Here is a 22,835-nt window from a genome sequence, read left to right on the forward strand (position 1 = left end):
CATCCCTCATTATAAAGGGATATAACACAGGTGTGTCCACTCAGAAACAACTGAACATGAGTTGGGCTCAAACCATAGAGACAGTTAGAGGACTCAACCTTGTATCTGTCCCATTATGGTGTCTGTGAGAGCATGGGCAGTGCCATTGAAGCCATCTCCATACTGAAGTAGTCAATTATCCTCTTCTGTTACTTCTATGAGTTGGTTAACAAATTGAAAGGGTGCATACTGCCCCCTGGAGGGTGTTGTTTGAACAGGTATAAGGCCAAGCTTGGTGATTTACTGCCAGCTGCAGTTATGGAATGTTTGCTGATCCCTCCTGCTGACCTGGATGGAATTATATGATTCTTCCTCAACCCATTGGAAATTACACCGAGTTGACAACTTCAAAATGGTGAAAGTCTTAAATGGCACTGCCCATGCTAAAATTGACATTTTGGTTCACTAGAGTGCTCTATCTATCTCTATGGTTCACACACACACACATAAAGTGGCAGGTTAACAGCATGAGATTGACACATTGTATACAAATCACAATAACCCCCCCCATTTGCCACATATGACACATGTATTTATTGTGTGACACAACAAGAGTTGACCGAGGTGGGATTACCTGAACCTGGAAGCCATCCCCAGCTAGATAAATTTCCAACATGGTGGAAGATGGCACTAAGAATGGAGGAAGAAGGTAGGTGTATTTTCATGTTTCATCTGTTTTTTACTATAGTTTGATGTATTCAAAGTAATGAAATGATGGAGTTCTGTGTGTGGTGTTTGATCTCTGTGATGACTAGCCTTGTAAAGAGGAACCTCTGGCAGAACTAAAGCTTGTCTGAGGTGGTGTACCAGCTGTTGTCCAGTATCTGAGGTGGTGCACCAGCTGTTGTCCAGTACCTGAGGTGGTGCACCAGCTGTTGTCCAGTACCTGAGGTGGTGCACCTGCTGTTGTCCAGTACCTGAGGTGGTGCACCTGCTGTTGTCCAGTACCTGAGGTGGTGCACCTGCTGTTGTCCAGTACCTGAGGTGGTGCACCTGCTGTTGTCCAGTACCTGAGGTGGTGCACCTGCTGTTGTCCAGTACCTGAGGTGGTGCACCAGCTGTTGTCCAGTACCTGAGGTGGTGCACCAGCTGTTGTCCAGTACCTGAGGTGGTGCACCAGCTGTTGTCCAGTACCTGAGGTGGTGCACCTGCTGTTGTCCAGTACCTGAGGTGGTGCACCAGCTGTTGTCCAGTACCTGAGGTGGTGCACCAGCTGTTGTCCAGTACCTGAGGTGGTGCACCAGCTGTTGTCCAGTATCTGAGGTGGTGCACCAGCTGTTGTCCAGTACCTGAGGTGGTGCACCAGCTGTTGTCCAGTATCTGAGGTGGTGCACCTGCTGCTGTTCCTCCGTAATCAGGATGTTCTTCACTAACCTTTACTTGGTGATAAAGGTTGCTCTATGATTCGGAAGTCACCGGTGTCATCTTAACTCCCATGGCTAGTTGAAATTGAGAAAATGTGCTGTTATTAAAATAAATAAATGTTTCCACCATAAAGTAATCCAACAATGTATACTCCGCCATCTTAGAATATGTGAACAACTTTAAATACCTAGGTGTCTGGTTAGGCTGTAAACTCTCCTTCCAGACTCACATTAAGCATCTTAAATCTAAAATCGGCTTCCTATATCGCAACAAACCATCCGTCACTCATGCTGCCAAACATACCCTCGTAAAACTGACTATCCTACCGATCCTTGACTTCGGCGATGTCATTTACAAAATAGCCTCCAACACTCTACTCAGCAAATTGGATGGAGTCTATCAAAGTGCCATCCGTTTTGTCACTAAAGCCCCATATACTACCCACCACTGCGACCTGTATGTGCTCGTTGGCTGGCCCTCGCTTCATATTTGTCGCCAAACCCACTGGCTCCAGGTCATCTACAAGTCTTTGCTAGGTAAAGCCCCGCCTTATCTCAGCTCACTGGTCACCATAGCAGCACCAACCCGTAGCACGCGCTCCAGCAGGTATATTTCACGGGTCAACCCCAAAGCCAATTCCTCCTTTGGCTGCCTTTCCTTCCAGTTCTCTGCTGCCAATGACTGGAACGACTTGCAAAAATCGCTGGAGAATCATTTCTCCCTCACTAACGTTAAGCATCAGCTGTCAGTGCAGCGCACAGATCATTGCACCTGTACATAGCCCATCTGTAAATAGCCCATCCAACTACCTCATCCCCATATTGTTATTTTTTGCTCCTTTGCACCCCAGTATCTCTAAGTGCACATGCATCTTCTGCACATCTATCACTCCAGTGTTTTAATTGCTAAATTGTAATTAATTCGCCACTACGGCCTATTTATTGCCTTACCTCCCTAATCTTACCTCATATGCACAGACTGTATATAGATTTCTTCTATTGTGTTATTGACTGAACGTTTGTTTATTCCAAGTGTACTGTTTGTGTCGCACTGCTTTGCTTTATCTTGGCCAGGTCGCAGTTGTAAATGAGAACTTGTTCTCAACTAGACTACCTGGTTAAATAAAAGGTGGAATTAAAAAGTATATAAAAAAAATTCTTAGACTATCTGTGTCTTCTCTCATTGATTGAGACAGGTGGGTGTCCAACCCAAAGAGCTGCACCTCATTTGAGACAGGTGGGTGAACACTCAAAAGGGCTGCATCTCATTTGAGACAGGTGGGTGTCCACCCCAAAGGGCTGCACCTCATTTGCTTGACTCAGAAATCAAGCATTGCATTTGAATGCCACTCTCCTATCTCGATCAATGAGAGAAGACAAATCTATGTGATAACATGCAGTTCAGAAGTCTTTTCTGCTGTTTTGTTTTAACATCAAACTAAGTATCATTCCAGGAGTTAAAATTGCGTCATTGTTGAGTCTCTGTGGCTAGAAATCAAATCAGGACGTTCCAATCTATTAGTTAACTCTTGTGTTAATATATATCAATGCCACAGAAACATAATGATGGGGAGACTCCCATTTTTCATACAACTCAAGGATGCACATGGACGACTTAACCATTTCTGTCTCTCTCCTCCTAGTCAGGAGATGGCAGAAGGTGGGAGATGCTGCTGCTGGTCCGGTGTTCGCTGCCGTTTCCTCATCCTGCTCGTCACAGTGGCGGCCATCTTGTTCTTCACCAACCACCGGTCAGCAGAGTGTGTCCCAAGATGGTGGGCAGAATACCATGGTCGTTCAGTCAACACCAGTAGGGTAGTAGTTTCTCTCAACTCCACTGACTTTACCATAGACGCTCATGAAACTGCATCTGCCAATTCAACAGATCGTCAGACTTCACTTATCCACTCTACTCAGCAGGCCATCAAACTCAACACAACACATAATGAAACTAGTTCCGTCACGTCTGCACTGACCATCATCACTAATATGATCACAGAGGTCAAGGCAGTTCGGGCCACTCCTCCTCCTCCGTATGTGTCCCCAGGACCGTACCATGTAGAATACCCATCAGAGTACATCTTCATCCTGGATGAGCCAGAGAAATGCCGGGAGCAGAACCCCTTCCTGGTTCTGATGGTGCCAGTGGCGCCCTATAACAGAGACGCTCGTGAGGCCGTCCGCAGTACTTGGGGCAGTGAGAGGCAGGTACTGGGCAAAGAGGTCCGTCTGTTCTTCCTGCTGGGACTGTCCAGTGGAGAGGAGACAGAGCAGCTCCAGGAGAAGGTGCTGCAGGAGAGCAAAGAGCACCAGGATCTGCTGCAGAGCGACTTCATAGACAGCTACAAAAACCTGACCATCAAGACCATGGTGATGATGGAGTGGCTGAGCTCTCGCTGCCCCAACGCCTCCTACGCCATGAAGATCGACTCAGACATGTTCCTCAACGTGAACACCTTGGTCAACATGCTGCTTCACGCTCCAAAGCAGAACTACCAGACTGGACTAGTGGCCCGACGGGGTGTTGTTCTAAGAGCCCATAAATCCAAATGGTATCTTCCAAAGAAGGTGTTTCCTGAACCGGTATATCCACCTTACGCTCTGGGCCTGGGCTATGTCTTCACCTTAGACCTCCCCAGGAAGCTGGTGGAGGCGTCCAGGCATGTTAAAGCCGTCTACATAGAGGATGTGTATCTGGGACTGTGTATGAGACACCTGGGCATCCGGCCTACTAACCCCCCCAGTGGAAACCTCTTCCAGGTTTTCCCTGTGGCTTATGACCGCTGCACCTACTCACGGCTGATAGCCACCACCACAAACAGTATCACTCACCAGGTCAACGCATGGACAGACCTACACAAACCTGGTCCTACCTGCTGATCTCATACATCACTTCCTCCCTGCTGATCACATACCCCAACAAACTGACTAATGTACCAATCCCTTCCTCGTTTTTTGTTCTTGCCAACAATGTAAATCTGGTGAATTTGTAATGCATTTCCACTTTGATTAAAATGTTTATTGATCATGATGATGTTACTGAATTTGGATTAGACACACTTCCAGTCTTATATCCTTTGTGGTGCTGGGAGTTACTGCAACCCCCCCCCCCCCCCCCCCCCAAGAAAAATCTACATTGGAGAACAAGTTATTGTACTGAGACTTGACCACAAGAAATGTGCAGACGTACAATTGTGTGTGAGAGAGTGTTATTTTTCTACTTTATTTGAATAAAATGTTTTATTTCATGGCCTAACTGTACATAATGAGTAATTTACTACTTGAGTAGTTCTCATCATTGTTACAAAGATCTATCCATGCTCATAGTTATGTATGGTCACTAGAAGGTTTACAAGATCATATGGTTTATGTTTATAAGGGATATGAACTAGTTTCTTGAGAAGCTAGCCAGGGGACCAACGCTGGTTTGGTTCTGGGTTCAGAGATTATTTAAATGATAATGCCCAAGGAAATATTGGCACGGGTGTTGTTAGGCCTGAGACAAAGTCAAGGGTGGGCAAATTTGTTAATATATCCTCCAAACACCGGACATTATCACTTTTATACAATGGATTACCAACATATTCAAATAACGATTGACATATTTTCATTAAAAACATTATTCTGATGAATTTATTCATTCTATTTCATCCTTCCACAAGATATAGTCCCGACACAAATCTAGGGTTGCTACCCAAGCCGGCTGGTCGTTCGTTCTATCGGTTCGGTTGCCAGAGACGTGACCCAGTTGTTCAGTCTTTTTGTTCTGTATCTATGGATGCACCCCAGTCATTTGTTCTAAATGTTACATTGCCACACTGGCTGGCAACGTCCTTATCCCTTGCTTGCTAGCTAGCCAACTACGGCTAACTGACAGTCACGTCAAACAGTGCAGCCAGAATAACAACAGTCGCTGCATTTGTTGAAGCTATTTTCTAGTGACATTTATTTTGATACATCCATAACAATGAGCAAATAAGCGCAATTTCGCCTGGCATAGAAAACCTTTCTCACTCGTCAGGACACTGTTGTTCAGAGGAGCCAACAACACAGCCAACAACACAGCCAACAACACAATCAACAACACAGCCAACAACACAACCAACAACACAATCACTTCAAACTGAAGCTGGAAAGAATTGAAACTAGCTGCACTTCGTTTCGTCAGACTTTTTCAATTTACATTTCTTATATCCTTAAAAATGATGCCAGCTGATTCATGATTTAGACTGGCTGAGAAACGCTGCCTGTCTGTCTGTCTCGTCCCGACACCGACACGTTCATTACTATGGGACAGCTGGAGAGAATTTGAATATTGAAGCAATGTTGCAAATGTCAGAGAGAAAGCAAGGTTTATACAAATCTCCGCTGTTGAAAACTAAATGTTAGTCTAAAAGCAATGTGAGATAATGTCTAGATGCTTTTCATAGTGGAGATCAAGTTCATAAATTGCCTGGCTGGGCTGACGAAACGTTGTATTGCGAAGTAAGATGGAACAGAGTAAAAAGGCATTTTAACATCATAGATTTAGCCGGTGGTAACTTGTGGAATAGACACCGGCTGGAATGTGGTTTTAACCAATCAGCATTCAGGATTAGACCCACCCGTTGTATAAAAGCTGTATATAGAATTATTATTTTTTATATACAAACAAGAGTACAAACAATGGTTAGCAGAATCGTTTGAGGGCTCACAGTATACTGTTTACCTCGATAGGATTTTATAAGATGGACAACACTGGGAGAGGACTGCAGATTGAACCACTGAAGTTCACAGAAGTCGATTATATCAACCAGTGAAAGCGAACATCGTGTCACGTTATAGTCTTACCTAGTGTCACGTTATAGTCTTACCTAGTGGACACAACAGCATGACCAAGGAGTTGAATCCCTAAGTCCCTAAGACCATTGATAAATAGGTAATTGACTAATACACAAAGAGAACATACTATTTATACACACTAGTGGGATACCCCGCCAGCTGTACTACATGTAGTCATACAGCAGGTACAGAGACTAAGAGTTCTACCTTATCAATTTACCAAAGTCCAGGTTCCAGAAAACCCCCGGCATAAGACATCTTACAGCCATAATCAAACTAAACAAGTAAATATGGAAACTCCATGTGCTTGAATGATCTGTCCAATTCACATTCACATTCATATTCAAGTCAAGAAGAAAATCTGACCGCTGTGGCTCCATGTCGACATTCATGTACAGATGTCTTAGAGAATGCCATAGACCCAGAGTTCGTATCTTAACAGGAAGGCCTAAGGTGAGTTTTAAAACAAACACAACTTTATTTTTTTGGGTGAGAAATCTCACTACTAAATGGCTAATTTCTTCTATATCATCTCTATAAGAATGAATCTAATCCAAGGTTGTGTCTCTGTGTATAAGCACAGTTTGGATTTAAGGCTGACTTAGCATGTAAAAAATGAAAGACCCAAAATTAGTGCAGAGATACCAAGGCCCATAGGGTTCCTTTCAAACGTAGTGCACTACATAGGGAATAGGGTTCCATTTTGGACACATTGTATCCTAGTGCACACATTGTATCCTAGTGCACTACATAGGGAATAGGGTTCTATTTTGGACACATTGTATCCTAGTGCACTACATAGGGAATAGGGTTCTATTTTGGACACATTGTATCCTAGTGCACTACATAGGGAATAGGGTTCCATTTTGAACACGTACGTAACACTAACCTAATCCAAGAGATTAAATCATCTGTCTGGGTACAACACATGTGCATGCCACAGGGATGGTAACAAAGACTACTGTCACCAGGTAGTGTCGAGGGTTGGCGGGGCATACAGTCTTCTGGAGCACGGTGAAAGTGGCCAACACGGGGACAGAGTTATATGTCATGTCCTCGTGCTTGTTGATGATGCAGCCCTTATACAGACACTCAGCCACCATGATTTTAGAGGGAATCCTGTCCTCTCTCTCGTCAATTCTGGAAGAGAGCAATGTAGTGAAATTATTTCAAGCCCAATGTTACAACACAGCCTGATATTATCAGAAATGTCCACTTATTAAATATATGCGTTGATTTTGATGAATGGCATCAACAAAATGAAAATACATGCCATTAATACCATAATTAAATTATTAGTAACTATTTGACCTTTTCCTAGGCTTACTCCATTCTTTGTGTTTGTCTTCAAAATGTTTGAAACATCATGCCAATCATGGCCCATCAGTCCTGCCATCCATAGCTGACTATTCATTTGAGAGTTCCCGATTCCCCTAGTCCCATCCTTCAGGTTATCAAACAAAGTGGCAGGACCAGGCTGTTGGAATTAGGCTATTTACATATTGTGCTATTTTACAGACGCTGAAGGGCGATACCTTACCTGTACCGCCAGGGGGAGAGAGAGCGGTTTTGCACCGATGGCAGAGACGCAGTGTGGAGTTTGAGGCTGGGGCAACTCTGTCTGTCCCAGTGCGGTTGCAGGTGGAAGCTGTCAGACACAGCCGTCCTAAAGCAGTGGATGCTCATTAAGAACCTTGCAGCCCGCCGATCCACCTCCCTCTGATTGAAACATCTCTTTGCTGACGACAGCCGTGCAAAACTCATGCAACTGCAGATGCAAAGAATTAACATCTGGAAAACGGCGAAGAAAACAAACGTTTTTCATGCGATAACAATATAACATAATACAGTAGATCGTAAATAATAATAATAAATCAATATGCATAGCAGAAGTTTAAAACTCAAATGATTCAAAAAATATATATAAAACAAGTATTTGATCGTTTGACACGCACATCGAACCCATTAGCCTATAACAACCTGACCTAAACATATTCCATTCATATACAATGTAATTAAATATAATTTAAAATAAGATTTAAATTATATATTTCAAAATAGCATAATGCTTTAATTCTGCAGACTGACCCGTGTCATCCTCCAACTGTTTTTTTAAACGAAAAGTCAGGTGGCTGCAGGAGTCTGTCTCCTCAATGTGCCATGGTCGCTCCTTCTCTGTCACTGTTTATATAGTGACAGTTGTAGGCCACTTTCTCCTGGGGAAACCCGAGACGGAAATGAAACGATTAAACTCTATGCTGCTGCAGTATATTACACTGGTTTCCTTTTCCTCAACCGCTTCATGCTAATCACTGACGGACAGAATGTCGGGACACGCAGTGGCGTCATTCAAAGGAATGCGAGATTGATTCTAGGTTATTCATCACCAAAACTCAGTACGCTAGATTTGAATTTGATTTTCTATTCAAATGACCATGGTTGTATTATTGAACTTGAAACGTTCACTTTGCACTTTAGGAACAGTTTTAAAATGAGAAAGTTATTCTACTTTTACTCCAAATATAATTCCCTCCAACATGATTCTGCTGTTCATACAGTTCCACTATGAATAAATCTCTTTCTTTCTTTCTAAACACATATTTTTTTCTGGTGCATTTACTTGAGGTAATTCTCATATGAACCATGCTACATTTGGTTGTTATTGGTCCATTGTTCATTTCCAGCACAAGCTAACAAAACCTAATTTCCCAGAGGAGAGATATTTGGAGCTAGTGGAGGGAGGAGTGGGAGTGGGAGAAGGACCCTATATAGGCCCATATTCACAGCCAGGTCACCCCGTGATACAAGTCAGTATTCGACGTCCATCCATGTCTGAGGACGTCGGGAGATGATGTGGAAACGGCCCTCTAGGGGCAACAGTGAGCGCCGTTACCTTCATGTAGGTTTGGGTTTTGCCAGGGTGTTGTGGATGAGGATGGTGGATGAACGCAACATCTGCCTCTGGTGCCATGTTCGAATCCAGCGATAGAAAGTTGTTTATGAGATTAGGATTAGACGGTCACAAGACGCAGGCCTCCTTATTGTCCCTAGAATTTCTCAGCAAACAGCTGAAGGCAGGGCTTTCTCCTATATAGCTCCATTTTTATGGAATGGTCTGCCTATCCATGTGAGAGACACAGACTCAGTCTCAACATCTTTATGGAAGACTCATCTCTTTAGTAGGTCCTATGATTGAGTGTAGTCTGGCCCAGGGGTGCGAAGGTGAATGGAAAGGCACTGGAGCGAGGAACCACCCTTGCTGTCTCTCCCTGGACGGTTTCCCACTCTCTACTGGGATTCTCTGTAATATGCCTAACCATATTACGGGGGCTGAGTCACTGGCTTACTGGTGCTCCTCCATGCCGTCCCTAGGAGGGGTGCGTCACTTGTGTGGGTGATCTTCCTGTGATCTTCCTGTCCCCCTTGGTTTCGTTCCTTGCGGGAGATCTTCGTGGGCTATTCTCAGCCTTGTCTCAGGGTAGTAAAATGTAAGATATCCCTCTAGTGGTGTGGGGGTTGTTCTTTGGCAAAGTGGGTGGGGTTATATCCTGTAGCCTGGTTGGCCCTGTATGGGGGTATCGTCGGAAGGTGCAGCAGCTGCAATAATTTATGTGTCGGGGGGCTAGGGTCAGTCTGTTATATCTCGAGTATTTCTCCTGTCTTATCCGGTATTTGCGTGAATTTAAGTATGCTCCCTCTAATTCTCTCTCTCCCTCTCCCTCCCCTCCCGGAGGACCTGAGCCCTGGTACCATGCCTCAGGACTACCTGGCCTGATGACTCCTTGCTGTCCCCGGTCCACCTGGTCGTGTTGCTGCTCCAGTTTAAACTGTTCTGCCTGTGGCTATGGAACCCTGACCTGTTCACCGGACGTGCTACCTGTCCCAGACCTGATGATTTTTACTCTCTCTCTCTCTACCACACCTGCTGTCTCTAACTCTGAATGATCGGCTATGAAAAGCCAACTGACATTTACTCCTGAGGTGCTGACCTGTTGCACCCTCTACAACCACTGTGAATATTATTATTTGACCCGCTAGTCATCTGTGAACATTTGAACATCTTGGCCGTGTTCTGTTATAATCTCCACCCGGCACAGCCAGAAGAGGACTGGCCACCCCTCATAGCCTGGTTCCTCTCTGGGTTTCTTCCTAGATTCCTGCCTTTCTACAGAGTTTTTCCAAGCCATCATGATTCTACATCTGCATTACTTACTGTTTGGGGGTTTAAGGCTGGATTTCTATATATCACTTTGTGACATCGGCTGATGTAAATTTGATTGAAAAAATGTGATTGATTCATTGTGATTGACTGGTCTATCTTCAACGTGTTCCTAATCGATCACCAAACATTTCTGTAGAAAAGCCAAAGATAAAGCCTTGCTGTCCTATCTATTAGTTCAGTTAGTTCAACACTTGATTCAGAGGCCCTGTTGGAGGCAGGTGCACTTGATTCAGAAGCCCTGTTGGAGGTAGGTGCACTTGATTCAGAAGCCCTGTTGGAGGTAGGTGCACTTGATTCAGAAGCCCTGTTGGAGGTAGGGGCACTTGATTCAGAAGCCCTGTTGGAGGTAGGTGCACTTGATTCAGAAGCCCTGTTGGAGGTGCACTTGATTCAGAAGCCCTGTTGGAGGTAGGGGCACTTGATTCAGAAGCCCTGTTGGAGGTAGGGGCACTTGATTCAGAAGCCCTGTTGGAGGTAGGTGCACTTGATTCAGAAGCCCTGTTGGAGGTAGGTGCACTTGTTTCAGAAGCCCTGTTGGAGGTAGGTGCACTTGATTCAGAAGCCCTGTTGGAGGTAGGTGCACTTGTTTCAGAAGCCCTGTTGGAGGTAGGTGTAGTTGATTCAGAAGCCCTGTTGGAGGTAGGTACAGTTGATTATGAAGCCCTGTTGGAGGTAGGTGCACTTGATTCAGAAGCCCTGTTGGAGGTGCACTTGATTCAGAAGCCCTGTTGGAGGTAGGGGCACTTGATTCAGAAGCCCTGTTGGAGGTAGGGGCACTTGATTCAGAAGCCCTGTTGGAGGTAGGTGCACTTGATTCAGAAGCCCTGTTGGAGGTAGGTGCACTTGTTTCAGAAGCCCTGTTGGAGGTAGGTGCACTTGATTCAGAAGCCCTGTTGGAGGTAGGTGCACTTGTTTCAGAAGCCCTGTTGGAGGTAGGTGTAGTTGATTCAGAAGCCCTGTTGGAGGTAGGTACAGTTGATTATGAAGCCCTGTTGGAGGTAGGTGTAGTTGATTCAGAAGCCCTGTTGGAGGTAGGTACAGTTGATTATGAAGCCCTGTTGGAGGCAGGTGCAGTTGATTATGAAGCCCTGTTGGAGGTAGGGGCACTTGATTCAGAAGCCCTGTTGAAGGTAGGTGCACTTGATTCAGAAGCCCTGTTGGAGGTAGGTGCACTTGATTCAGAAGCCCTGTTGAAGGTAGGTGCACTTGATTCAGAAGCCCTGTTGAAGGTAGGTGCACTTGATTCAGAAGCCCTGTTGGAGGTTAGTGCACTTGATTCAGAGGCCCTGTTGGAGGTAGGTGCACTTGATTCAGAAGCCCTGTTGGAGGTAGGTGCACTTCATTCAGAGGCCCTGTTGGAGGTAGGTAAACTTGATTCAGAAGCCATGTTGGAGGTAGGTGCACTTGATTCAGAGGCCCTGCGCGCTAGGTAGGCAAAGTGTTGGGATACAGACAATGGATTGATTCCGCCTCCCCGGCGGACCAGGAGAACTATATCAAGTGAGCCTACTGTGCTGGCCAATCGAGTAGCTCAAATCACCGCGCCTACAGCTTCCAAGACCCCAAAGCAAGGTTTAGTATTAGCCATGAGGTTTCATAACTTTTAAAACCACATGACCAGAGAGAGAGAGAGAGACTGTGCAAGAATACGGCAGAGAGCTGCTGTTTCTTCTTCTTCTTCACAGAACTGTCAACACTGTTTTTATTCAACACTTTTACAAGACGATATACGCTTCTTCGTGACTTCCACTGGCTACAACCGGCACTGCAGCAGAACGAGTGACTTCCACTGGCTACAACCGGCACTGCAGCAGAACGAGTGACTTCCACAGGCTACAACCGGCACTGCAGCAGAACGAGTGACTTCCACAGGCTACAACCGGCACTGCAGCAGAACGAGTGACTTCCACAGGCTACAACCGGCACTGCAGCAGAACGAGTGACTTCCACAGGCTACAACCGGCACTGCAGCAGAACGAGTGACTTCCACAGGCTACAACCGGCACTGCAGCAGAACGAGTGACTTCCACTGGCTACAACCGGCACTGCAGCAGAACGAGTGACTTCCACAGGCTACAACCGGCACTGCAGCAGAACGAGTGACTTCCACTGGCTACAACCGGCACTGCAGCAGAACGAGTGACTTCCACTGGCTACAACCGGCACTGCAGCAGAACGAGTGACTTCCGCTGGCTACAACCGGCACTGCAGCAGAACGAGTGACTTCCAAAGGCTACAACCGGCACTGCAGCAGAACGAGTGACTTCCGCTGGCTACAACCGGCACTGCAGCAGAACGAGTGACTTCCGCTGGCTACAACCGGCACTGCAGCAGAACGAGTGACTTCCGCTGGCTACAACCGGCACTGCAGCAGAACGAGTGACTTCCACAGGCTACAACCGGCACTGCAGCAGAACGAGTGACTTCCACTGGCTACAACCGGCACTGCAGCAGAACGAGTGACTTCCACAGGCTACAACCGGCACTGCAGCAGAACGAGTGACTTCCACTGGCTACAACCGGCACTGCAGCAGAACGAGTGACTTCCACTGGCTACAACCGGCACTGCAGCGGAACGAGTGACTTCCGCTGGCTACAACCGGCACTGCAGCAGAACGAGTGACTTCCAAAGGCTACAACCGGCACTGCAGCAGAACGAGTGACTTCCGCTGGCTACAACCGGCACTGCAGCAGAACGAGTGACTTCCGCTGGCTACAACCGGCACTGCAGCAGAACGAGTGACTTCCAAAGGCTACAACCGGCACTGCAGCAGAACGAGTGACTTCCAAAGGCTACAACCGGCACTGCAGCAGAACTAGTGACTTCCACAGGCTACAACCGGCACTGCAGCAGAACGAGTGACTTCCACTGGCTACAACCGGCACTGCAGCAGAACGAGTGACTTCCACAGGCTACAACCGGCACTGCAGCAGAACGAGTGACTTCCACAGGCTACAACCGGCACTGCAGCAGAACGAGTGACTTCCAAAGGCTACAACCGGCACTGCAGCAGAACGAGTGACTTCCAAAGGCTACAACCGGCACTGCAGCAGAACGAGTGACTTCCAAAGGCTACAACCGGCACTGCAGCAGAACGAGTGACTTCCAAAGGCTACAACCGGCACTGCAGCAGAACTAGTGACTTCCACAGGCTACAACCGGCACTGCAGCAGAACGAGTGACTTCCACTGGCTACAACCGGCACTGCAGCAGAACGAGTGACTTCCACAGGCTACAACCGGCACTGCAGCAGAACGAGTGACTTCCACTGGCTACAACCGGCACTGCAGCAGAACGAGTGACTTCCACAGGCTACAACCGGCACTGCAGCAGAACGAGTGACTTCCACAGGCTACAACCGGCACTGCAGCAGAACGAGTGACTTCCACAGGCTACAACCGGCACTGCAGCAGAACGAGTGACTTCCACAGGCTACAACCGGCACTGCAGCAGAACGAGTGACTTCCACAGGCTACAACCGGCACTGCAGCAGAACGAGTGACTTCCACAGGCTACAACCGGCACTGCAGCAGAACGAGTGACTTCCACTGGCTACAACCGGCACTGCAGCAGAACGAGTGACTTCCACAGGCTACAACCGGCACTGCAGCAGAACGAGTGACTTCCACTGGCTACAACCGGCACTGCAGCAGAACGAGTGACTTCCACTGGCTACAACCGGCACTGCAGCAGAACGAGTGACTTCCGCTGGCTACAACCGGCACTGCAGCAGAACGAGTGACTTCCAAAGGCTACAACCGGCACTGCAGCAGAACGAGTGACTTCCGCTGGCTACAACCGGCACTGCAGCAGAACGAGTGACTTCCGCTGGCTACAACCGGCACTGCAGCAGAACGAGTGACCTCCACAGGCTACAACCGGCACTGCAGCAGAACGAGTGACTTCCACTGGCTACAACCGGCACTGCAGCAGAACGAGTGACTTCCACAGGCTACAACCGGCACTGCAGCAGAACGAGTGACTTCCACTGGCTACAACCGGCACTGCAGCAGAACGAGTGACTTCCACTGGCTACAACCGGCACTGCAGCAGAACGAGTGACTTCCGCTGGCTACAACCGGCACTGCAGCAGAACGAGTGACTTCCAAAGGCTACAACCGGCACTGCAGCAGAACGAGTGACTTCCGCTGGCTACAACCGGCACTGCAGCAGAACGAGTGACTTCCAAAGGCTACAACCGGCACTGCAGCAGAACGAGTGACTTCCAAAGGCTACAACCGGCACTGCAGCAGAACGAGTGACTTCCAAAGGCTACAACCGGCACTGCAGCAGAACTAGTGACTTCCACAGGCTACTACCGGCACTGCAGCAGAACGAGTGACTTCCACTGGCTACAACCGGCACTGCAGCAGAACGAGTGACTTCCACAGGCTACAACCGGCACTGCAGCAGAACGAGTGACTTCCACAGGCTACAACCGGCACTGCAGCAGAACGAGTGACTTCCGCTGGCTACAACCGGCACTGCAGCAGAACGAGTGACTTCCACAGGCTACAACCGGCACTGCAGCAGAACGAGTGACTTCCACAGGCTACAACCGGCACTGCAGCAGAACGAGTGACTTCCACAGGCTACAACCGGCACTGCAGCAGAACGAGTGACTTCCAAAGGCTACAACCGGCACTGCAGCAGAACGAGTGACTTCCACAGGCTACAACCGGCACTGCAGCAGAACGAGTGACTTCCAAAGGCTACAACCGGCACTGCAGCAGAACGAGTGACTTCCAAAGGCTACAACCGGCACTGCAGCAGAACGAGTGACTTCCACTGGCTACAACCGGCACTGCAGCAGAACGAGTGACTTCCACTGGCTACAACCGGCACTGCAGCAGAACGAGTGACTTCCACTGGCTACAACCGGCACTGCAGCAGAACGAGTGACTTCCACTGGCTACAACCGGCACTGCAGCAGAACGAGTGACTTCCACTGGCTACAACCGGCACTGCAGCAGAACGAGTGACTTCCACTGGCTACAACCGGCACTGCAGCAGAACGAGTGACTTCCACTGGCTACAACCGGCACTGCAGCAGAACGAGTAGCCACGTGTATCGATGGGACCGCGTTGTTGTTGTTAGCAGCTCATCGCGTCTACTTTTAAAAATATCGAAAGAATATTTCACTTTCTCTCGTCATTTAAACAACAACATGAATTTGTGAATTGAGGCAGAAATAATGTGGTGTGACTCGAGTTTTGCCATCAGGTGGAAGGCGGTGTTCCCTCTCTCTGGTCAGTCTCACCGAGGAAAGGAAGCAGCGAGCTGGGACCGTAAAAAGGCTGTCTGCTGCTCTCTCCCTCCATCCGCTGAGACTGACCATCAGATGCAGGTACTATCAGTACAGTAAAATAAAACATGTCATTATTTAAATGTGGCTCAGCTGTGCCTCGCAAGTCATACACCAACTGATCTATTTTATCAACGCTTGAGTTTTGAAATATAATATGGTCTGAGAAAAACAATATTGTTTAGGCCAAGTATAACCAATATGCTGTGATAATATACTAGGTCAAGCATAGCCAATATGCTGTGATAATATACTAGGCCAAGCATAGCCAATATGCTGTGATAATGTACTACGCCAAGCATAGCCAATATGCTGTGATAATATACTAGGCCAAGCATAGCCAATATGCTGTGATAATGTACTACGCCAAGCATAGCCAATATGCTGTGATAATGTATTAGGAAAGATCACTCTGAAAGAGATCACTGGTGTAGGCTAGCTATATAGAAATAATGAAGGTGAAATTAAATTATTAAAATTTTAAATATTTGAATGATTTAATTATTAAACGAATGAGGATTTCTATCATCCTAACGGAGGAGTAGATTACATCTGTCATCCTAATGGAGGAGTAGATTACATCTGTCATCCTAATGGAGGAGTAGATTACATCTGTCATCCTAATGGAGGAGTAGATTACATATTAAATCTGTCATCCTAATGGAGGAGTAGATTACATCTGTCATCCTAAAGGAGGTGTAGATTACATCTGTCATCCTAATGGAGGAGTAGATTACATATGTCATCCTAATGGAGGAGTAGATTACATATTACATCTGTCATCCTAATGGAGGAGTAGATTACATCTGTCATCCTAAAGGAGGTGTAGATTACATCTGTCATCCTAATGGAGGAGTAGATTACATATGTCATCCTAATGGAGGAGTAGATTACATCTGTCATCCTAATGGAGGTGTAGATTACATCTGTCATCCTAATGGAGGTGTAGATTACATCTGTCATCCAGTAGAGGTGTAGATTACATCTATCATCTAATGGAGGAGTAGATTACATCTGTCATCCTAATGGAGGTGTAGATTACATCTATCATCCTAACAGAGGTGTAGATTACATCTGTCATCCTAATGGAGGTGTAGATTACATCTGTCATCCTAATGGAGGTGTAGATTACATCTGTCATCCTAATGGAGGTGTAGATTACATCTATCATCCTAATGGAGGAGTAGATTACATCTGTCATCCTAATGGAGGTGTAGATTACATCTGTCATCCTAATGGAGGAGTAGATTACATCTGTCATCCTAATGGAGGAGTAGATTACATATTACATCTGTCATCCTAATGGAGGAGTAGATTACATCTGTCATCCTAAAGGAGGTGTAGATTACATCTGTCATCCTAATGGAGGAGTAGATTACATATGTCATCCTAATGGAGGAGTAGATTACATCTGTCATCCTAATGGAGGTGTAGATTACATCTGTCATCCTAATGGAGGAGTAGATTACATCTGTCATCCTAATGGAGGTGTAGATTACATCTGTCATCCTAATGGAGGTGTAGATTACATCTGTCATCCTAATGGAGGTGTAGATTACATCTGTCATCCTAATGGAGGAGTAGATTACATATGTCATCCTAATGGAGGAGTAGATTACATATTACATCTGTCATCCTAATGGAGGAGTAGATTACATCTGTCATCCTAAAGGAGGTGTAGATTACATCTGTCATCCTAATGGAGGAGTAGATTACATATGTCATCCTAATGGAGGAGTAGATTACATCTGTCATCCTAATGGAGGTGTAGATTACATCTGTCATCCTAATGGAGGTGTAGATTACATCTGTCATCCTAATGGAGGTGTAGATTACATCTGTCATCCTAATGGAGGTGTAGATTACATCTGTCATCCTAATGGAGGTGTAGATTACATCTATCATCCTAATGGAGGTGTAGATTACATCTATCATCTAATGGAGGAGTAGATTACATCTGTCATCCTAATGGAGGTGTAGATTACATCTATCATCCTAACAGAGGTGTAGATTACATCTGTCATCCTAATGGAGGTGTAGATTACATCTGTCATCCTAATGGAGGTGTAGATTACATCTGTCATCCTAATGGAGGTGTAGATTACATCTATCATCCTAATGGAGGAGTAGATTACATCTGTCATCCTAATGGAGGTGTAGATTACATCTGTCATCCTAATGGAGGAGTAGATTACATCTGTCATCCTAATGGAGGAGTAGATTACATATTACATCTGTCATCCTAATGGAGGAGTAGATTACATCTGTCATCCTAAAGGAGGTGTAGATTACATCTGTCATCCTAATGGAGGAGTAGATTACATATGTCATCCTAATGGAGGAGTAGATTACATCTGTCATCCTAATGGAGGTGTAGATTACATCTGTCATCCTAATGGAGGAGTAGATTACATCTGTCATCCTAATGGAGGTGTAGATTACATCTGTCATCCTAATGGAGGTGTAGATTACATCTGTCATCCTAATGGAGGTGTAGATTACATCTGTCATCCAGTAGAGGTGTAGATTACATCTATCATCTAATGGAGGAGTAGATTACATCTGTCATCCTAATGGAGGTGTAGATTACATCTATCATCCTAACAGAGGTGTAGATTACATCTGTCATCCTAATGGAGGTGTAGATTACATCTGTCATCCTAATGGAGGTGTAGATTACATCTGTCATCCTAATGGAGGTGTAGATTACATCTATCATCCTAATGGAGGAGTAGATTACATCTGTCATCCTAATGGAGGTGTAGATTACATCTGTCATCCTAATGGAGGAGTAGATTACATCTGTCATCCTAATGGAGGAGTAGATTACATATTACATCTGTCATCCTAATGGAGGAGTAGATTACATCTGTCATCCTAAAGGAGGTGTAGATTACATCTGTCATCCTAATGGAGGAGTAGATTACATATGTCATCCTAATGGAGGAGTAGATTACATCTGTCATCCTAATGGAGGTGTAGATTACATCTGTCATCCTAATGGAGGAGTAGATTGCATCTGTCATCCTAATGGAGGTGTAGATTACATCTGTCATCCTAATGGAGGTGTAGATTACATCTGTCATCCTAATGGAGGTGTAGATTACATCTGTCATCCAGTAGAGGTGTAGATTACATCTATCATCTAATGGAGGAGTAGATTACATCTGTCATCCTAATGGAGGTGTAGATTACATCTATCATCCTAACAGAGGTGTAGATTACATCTGTCATCCTAATGGAGGTGTAGATTATATCTGTCATCCTAATGGAGGTGTAGATTACATCTGTCATCCTAATGGAGGTGTAGATTACATCTATCATCCTAATGGAGGAGTAGATTACATCTGTCATCCTAATGGAGGTGTAGATTACATCTGTCATCATAATGGAGGTGTAGATTACATCTGTCATCCTAATGGAGGTGTAGATTACATCTGTCATCCAGTAGAGGTGTAGATTACATCTATCATCCTAATGGAGGAGTAGATTACATCTGTCATCCTAATGGAGGTGTAGATTACATCTGTCATCCTAATGGAGGTGTAGATTACATCTGTCATCCAGTAGAGGTGTAGATTACATCTATCATCTAATGGAGGAGTAGATTACATCTATCATCCTAATGGAGGAGTAGATTACATCTGTCATCCTAATGGAGGTGTAGATTACATCTGTCATCATAATGGAGGTGTAGATTACATCTGTCATCCTAATGGAGGTGTAGATTACATCTGTCATCCAGTAGAGGTGTAGATTACATCTATCATCTAATGGAGGAGTAGATTACATCTGTCATCCTAATGGAGGTGTAGATTACATCTGTCATCCTAACGGAGTTGTAGATTACATCCAGAAGAGGTGTAGATTACATCTGTCATCCTAATGGAGGTGTAGATTACATCTATCATCCTAATGGAGGAGTAGATTAAATCTGTCATCCTAATGAAGTTGTAGATTACATCTGTCATCGTAATGGAGGTGTAGATTACATCTGTCATCCTAACGGAGGTGTAGATTAGATCTATCATCCTAATGGAGGTGTAGATTACATCTGTCATCCTAATGGAGGTGTAGATTACATCTGTCATCCTAATGGAGGTGTAGATTACATCTGTCATCCTAACGGAGGTGTAGATTACATCTGTCATCCTAATGGAGGTGTAGATTACATCTGTCATCCTAATGGAGGTGTAGATTACATCTATCATCCTAATGGAGGTGTAGATTACATCTGTCATCCTAATGGAGGTGTAGATTACATCTGTCATCCAGTAGAGGTGTAGATTACATCTGTCATCCTAATGGAGGTGTAGATTACATCTGTCATCCTAATGGAGGTGTAGATTACATCTATCATCCTAATGGAGGTGTAGATTACATCTGTCATCCTAATGGAGGTGTAGATAACATATATCATCCTAATGGAGGAGTAGATTACATCTGTCATCCAGTAGAGGTGTAGATTACATCTGTCATCCTAATGGAGGTGTAGATTACATCTGTCATCCTAATGGAGGTGTAGATTACATCTATCATCCTAATGGAGGAGTAGATTACATCTGTCATCCAGTAGAGGTGTAGATTACATCTGTCATCCTAATAGAGGTGTAGATTACATCTGTCATCCTAATGGAGGTGTAGATTACATCTATCATCCTATTGGAGGTGTAGATTACATCTGTCATCCTAATGGAGAAGTAGATTACATCTGTCATCCTAATGGAGGTGTAGATTACATCTATCATCCTAATGGAGGTGTAGATTACATCTGTCATCCTAATGGAGGTGTAGATTACATCTATCATCCTATTGGAGGTGTAGATTACATCTGTCATCCTAATGGAGAAGTAGATTACATCTGTCATCCTAATGGAGGTGTAGATTACATCTGTCATCCTAATGGAGGTGTAGATTACATCTGTCATCCTAATGGAGGTGTAGATTACATCTGTCATCCTAATGGAGGTGTAGATTACATCTGTCATCCAGTAGAGGTGTAGATTACATCTGTCATCCTAATGGTGGTGTAGATTACATCTGTCATCCTAATGGAGGTGTAGATTACATCTGTCATCCAGTAGAGGTGTAGATTACATCTGTCATCCTAATGGAGGTGTAGATTACATCTGTCATCCTAATGGAGGTGTAGATTACATCTGTCATCCTAATGGAGGTGTAGATTACATCTGTCATCCAGTAGAGGTGTAGATTACATCTATCATCCTAATGGAGGTGTAGATTACATCTGTCATCCTAATGGAGGTGTAGATTACATCTGTCATCCAGTAGAGGTGTAGATTACATCTGTCATCCAGTAGAGGTGTAGATTACATCTGTCATCCTAATGGAGGTGTAGATTACATCTGTCATCCTAATGGAGGTGTAGATTACATCTGTCATCCTAATGGAGGTGTAGATTACATCTGTCATCCAGTAGAGGTGTAGATTACATCTATCATCCTAATGGAGGTGTAGATTACATCTGTCATCCTAATGGAGGTGTAGATTACATCTGTCATCCAGTAGAGGTGTAGATTACATCTATCATCTAATGGAGGAGTAGATTACATCTGTCATCCTAATGGAGGTGTAGATTACATCTATCATCCTAATGGAGGAGTAGATTACATCTGTCATCCTAATGGAGGTGTAGATTACATATATCATCCTAATGGAGGTGTAGATTACATCTGTCATCCTAATGAAGTTGTAGATTACATCTGTCATCCTAATGGAGGTGTAGATTATATCTGTCATCCTAATGAAGGTGTAGATTACATCTATCATCCTAATGGAGGTGTAGATTACATCTATCATCCTAATGGAGGTGTAGATTACATCTGTCATCCTAATGGAGGTGTAGATTACATCTGTCATCCTAATGGAGGTGTAGATTACATCTATCATCCTAATGGAGGTGTAGATTATATCTGTCATCCTAATGGAGGTGTAGATTACATCTATCATCCTAATGGAGGAGTAGATTACATCTGTCATCCTAATGGAGGTGTAGATTACATCTATCATCCTAATGGAGGTGTAGATTACATCTGTCATCCTAATGAAGTTGTAGATTACATCTGTCATCAAGTAGAGGTGTAGATTACATCTATCATCCTAACGGAGGAGTAGATTACATCTATCATCCTAATGGAGGAGTAGATTACATCTATCATCCTAATGGAGGAGTAGATTACATCTGTCATCCTAATGGAGGAGTAGTTTACATCTGTCATCCAGTAGAGGTGTAGATTACATCTATCATCCTAATGGAGGTGTAGATTACATCTATCATCCTAATGGAGGTGTAGATTACATCTGTCATCCTAATGGAGGTGTAGATTACATCTATCATCCTAATGGAGGTGTAGATTACATCTGTCATCCTAATGAAGTTGTAGATTACATCTGTCATCCTAATGGAGGTGTAGATTATATCTGTCATCCTAATGGAGGTGTAGATTACATCTATCATCCTAATGGAGGAGTAGATTACATCTGTCATCCTAATGGAGGTGTAGATTACATCTATCATCCTAATGGAGGTGTAGATTACATCTGTCATCCTAATGAAGTTGTAGATTACATCTGTCATCAAGTAGAGGTGTAGATTACATCTGTCATCCTAATGGAGGTGTAGATTACATCTGTCATCCTAATGGAGGTGTAGATTACATCTGTCATCCTAATGGAGGTGTAGATTACATCTGTCATCCAGGAGAGGTGTAGATTACATCTATCATCCTAATGGAGGTGTAGATTACATCTGTCATCCTAATGGAGGTGTAGATTACATCTGTCATCCAGTAGAGGTGTAGATTACATCTATCATCTAATGGAGGAGTAGATTACATCTGTCATCCTAATGGAGGTGTAGATTACATCTATCATCCTAATGGAGGAGTAGATTACATCTGTCATCCTAATGGAGGTGTAGATTACATCTATCATCCTAATGGAGGTGTAGATTACATCTGTCATCCTAATGAAGTTGTAGATTACATCTGTCATCCTAATGGAGGTGTAGATTATATCTGTCATCCTAATGAAGGTGTAGATTACATCTATCATCCTAATGG

At 44.7% G+C, this 22,835-nt stretch overlaps 1 protein-coding gene across 2 annotated transcripts; it reads left to right on the forward strand.

Moving 5' to 3' along the window:
* The first annotated feature begins 244 nt into the window (after nucleotides 1-244).
* LOC139575480 (beta-1,3-galactosyltransferase 1-like) lies at nucleotides 245-4,659 on the forward strand. Of its 2 annotated transcripts, none has more exons than XM_071400479.1 (3): nucleotides 245-394; nucleotides 593-688; nucleotides 3,047-4,659. In XM_071400479.1, the coding sequence occupies exons 2-3, from the start codon at nucleotides 654-656 to the stop codon at nucleotides 4,281-4,283; spliced, it is 1,272 nt and encodes a 423-aa protein (XP_071256580.1). In that variant the 5' UTR covers nucleotides 245-394; nucleotides 593-653; the 3' UTR covers nucleotides 4,284-4,659. The 2 variants fall into 2 exon arrangements, with proteins under 2 accessions (XP_071256580.1, XP_071256581.1); XM_071400480.1 differs by lacking the exon at nucleotides 245-394 and having other exon boundaries at nucleotides 515-688; nucleotides 3,047-3,178; nucleotides 3,289-4,659.
* Nucleotides 4,660-22,835: the final 18,176 nt, after the last annotated feature.

The sequence above is a fragment of the Salvelinus alpinus genome, chromosome 5 (genome assembly GCF_045679555.1).
Source record: "Salvelinus alpinus chromosome 5, SLU_Salpinus.1, whole genome shotgun sequence".
NCBI classification, from domain to species: Eukaryota; Metazoa; Chordata; class Actinopteri; order Salmoniformes; family Salmonidae; genus Salvelinus; species Salvelinus alpinus.

What these genes read in the sequence shown, in the direction of transcription:
- LOC139575480 (XM_071400479.1), top strand. Translation starts at nt 654, where the DNA reads ATGGTGGAAGATGGCACTAAGAATGGAGGAAGAAG. An exon ending in ACTAAGAATGGAGGAAGAAG is followed by an intron (nt 689 to 3,046) that starts GTAGGTGTATTT and finishes CTCTCCTCCTAG; the next exon opens with TCAGGAGATGGCAGAAGGTG.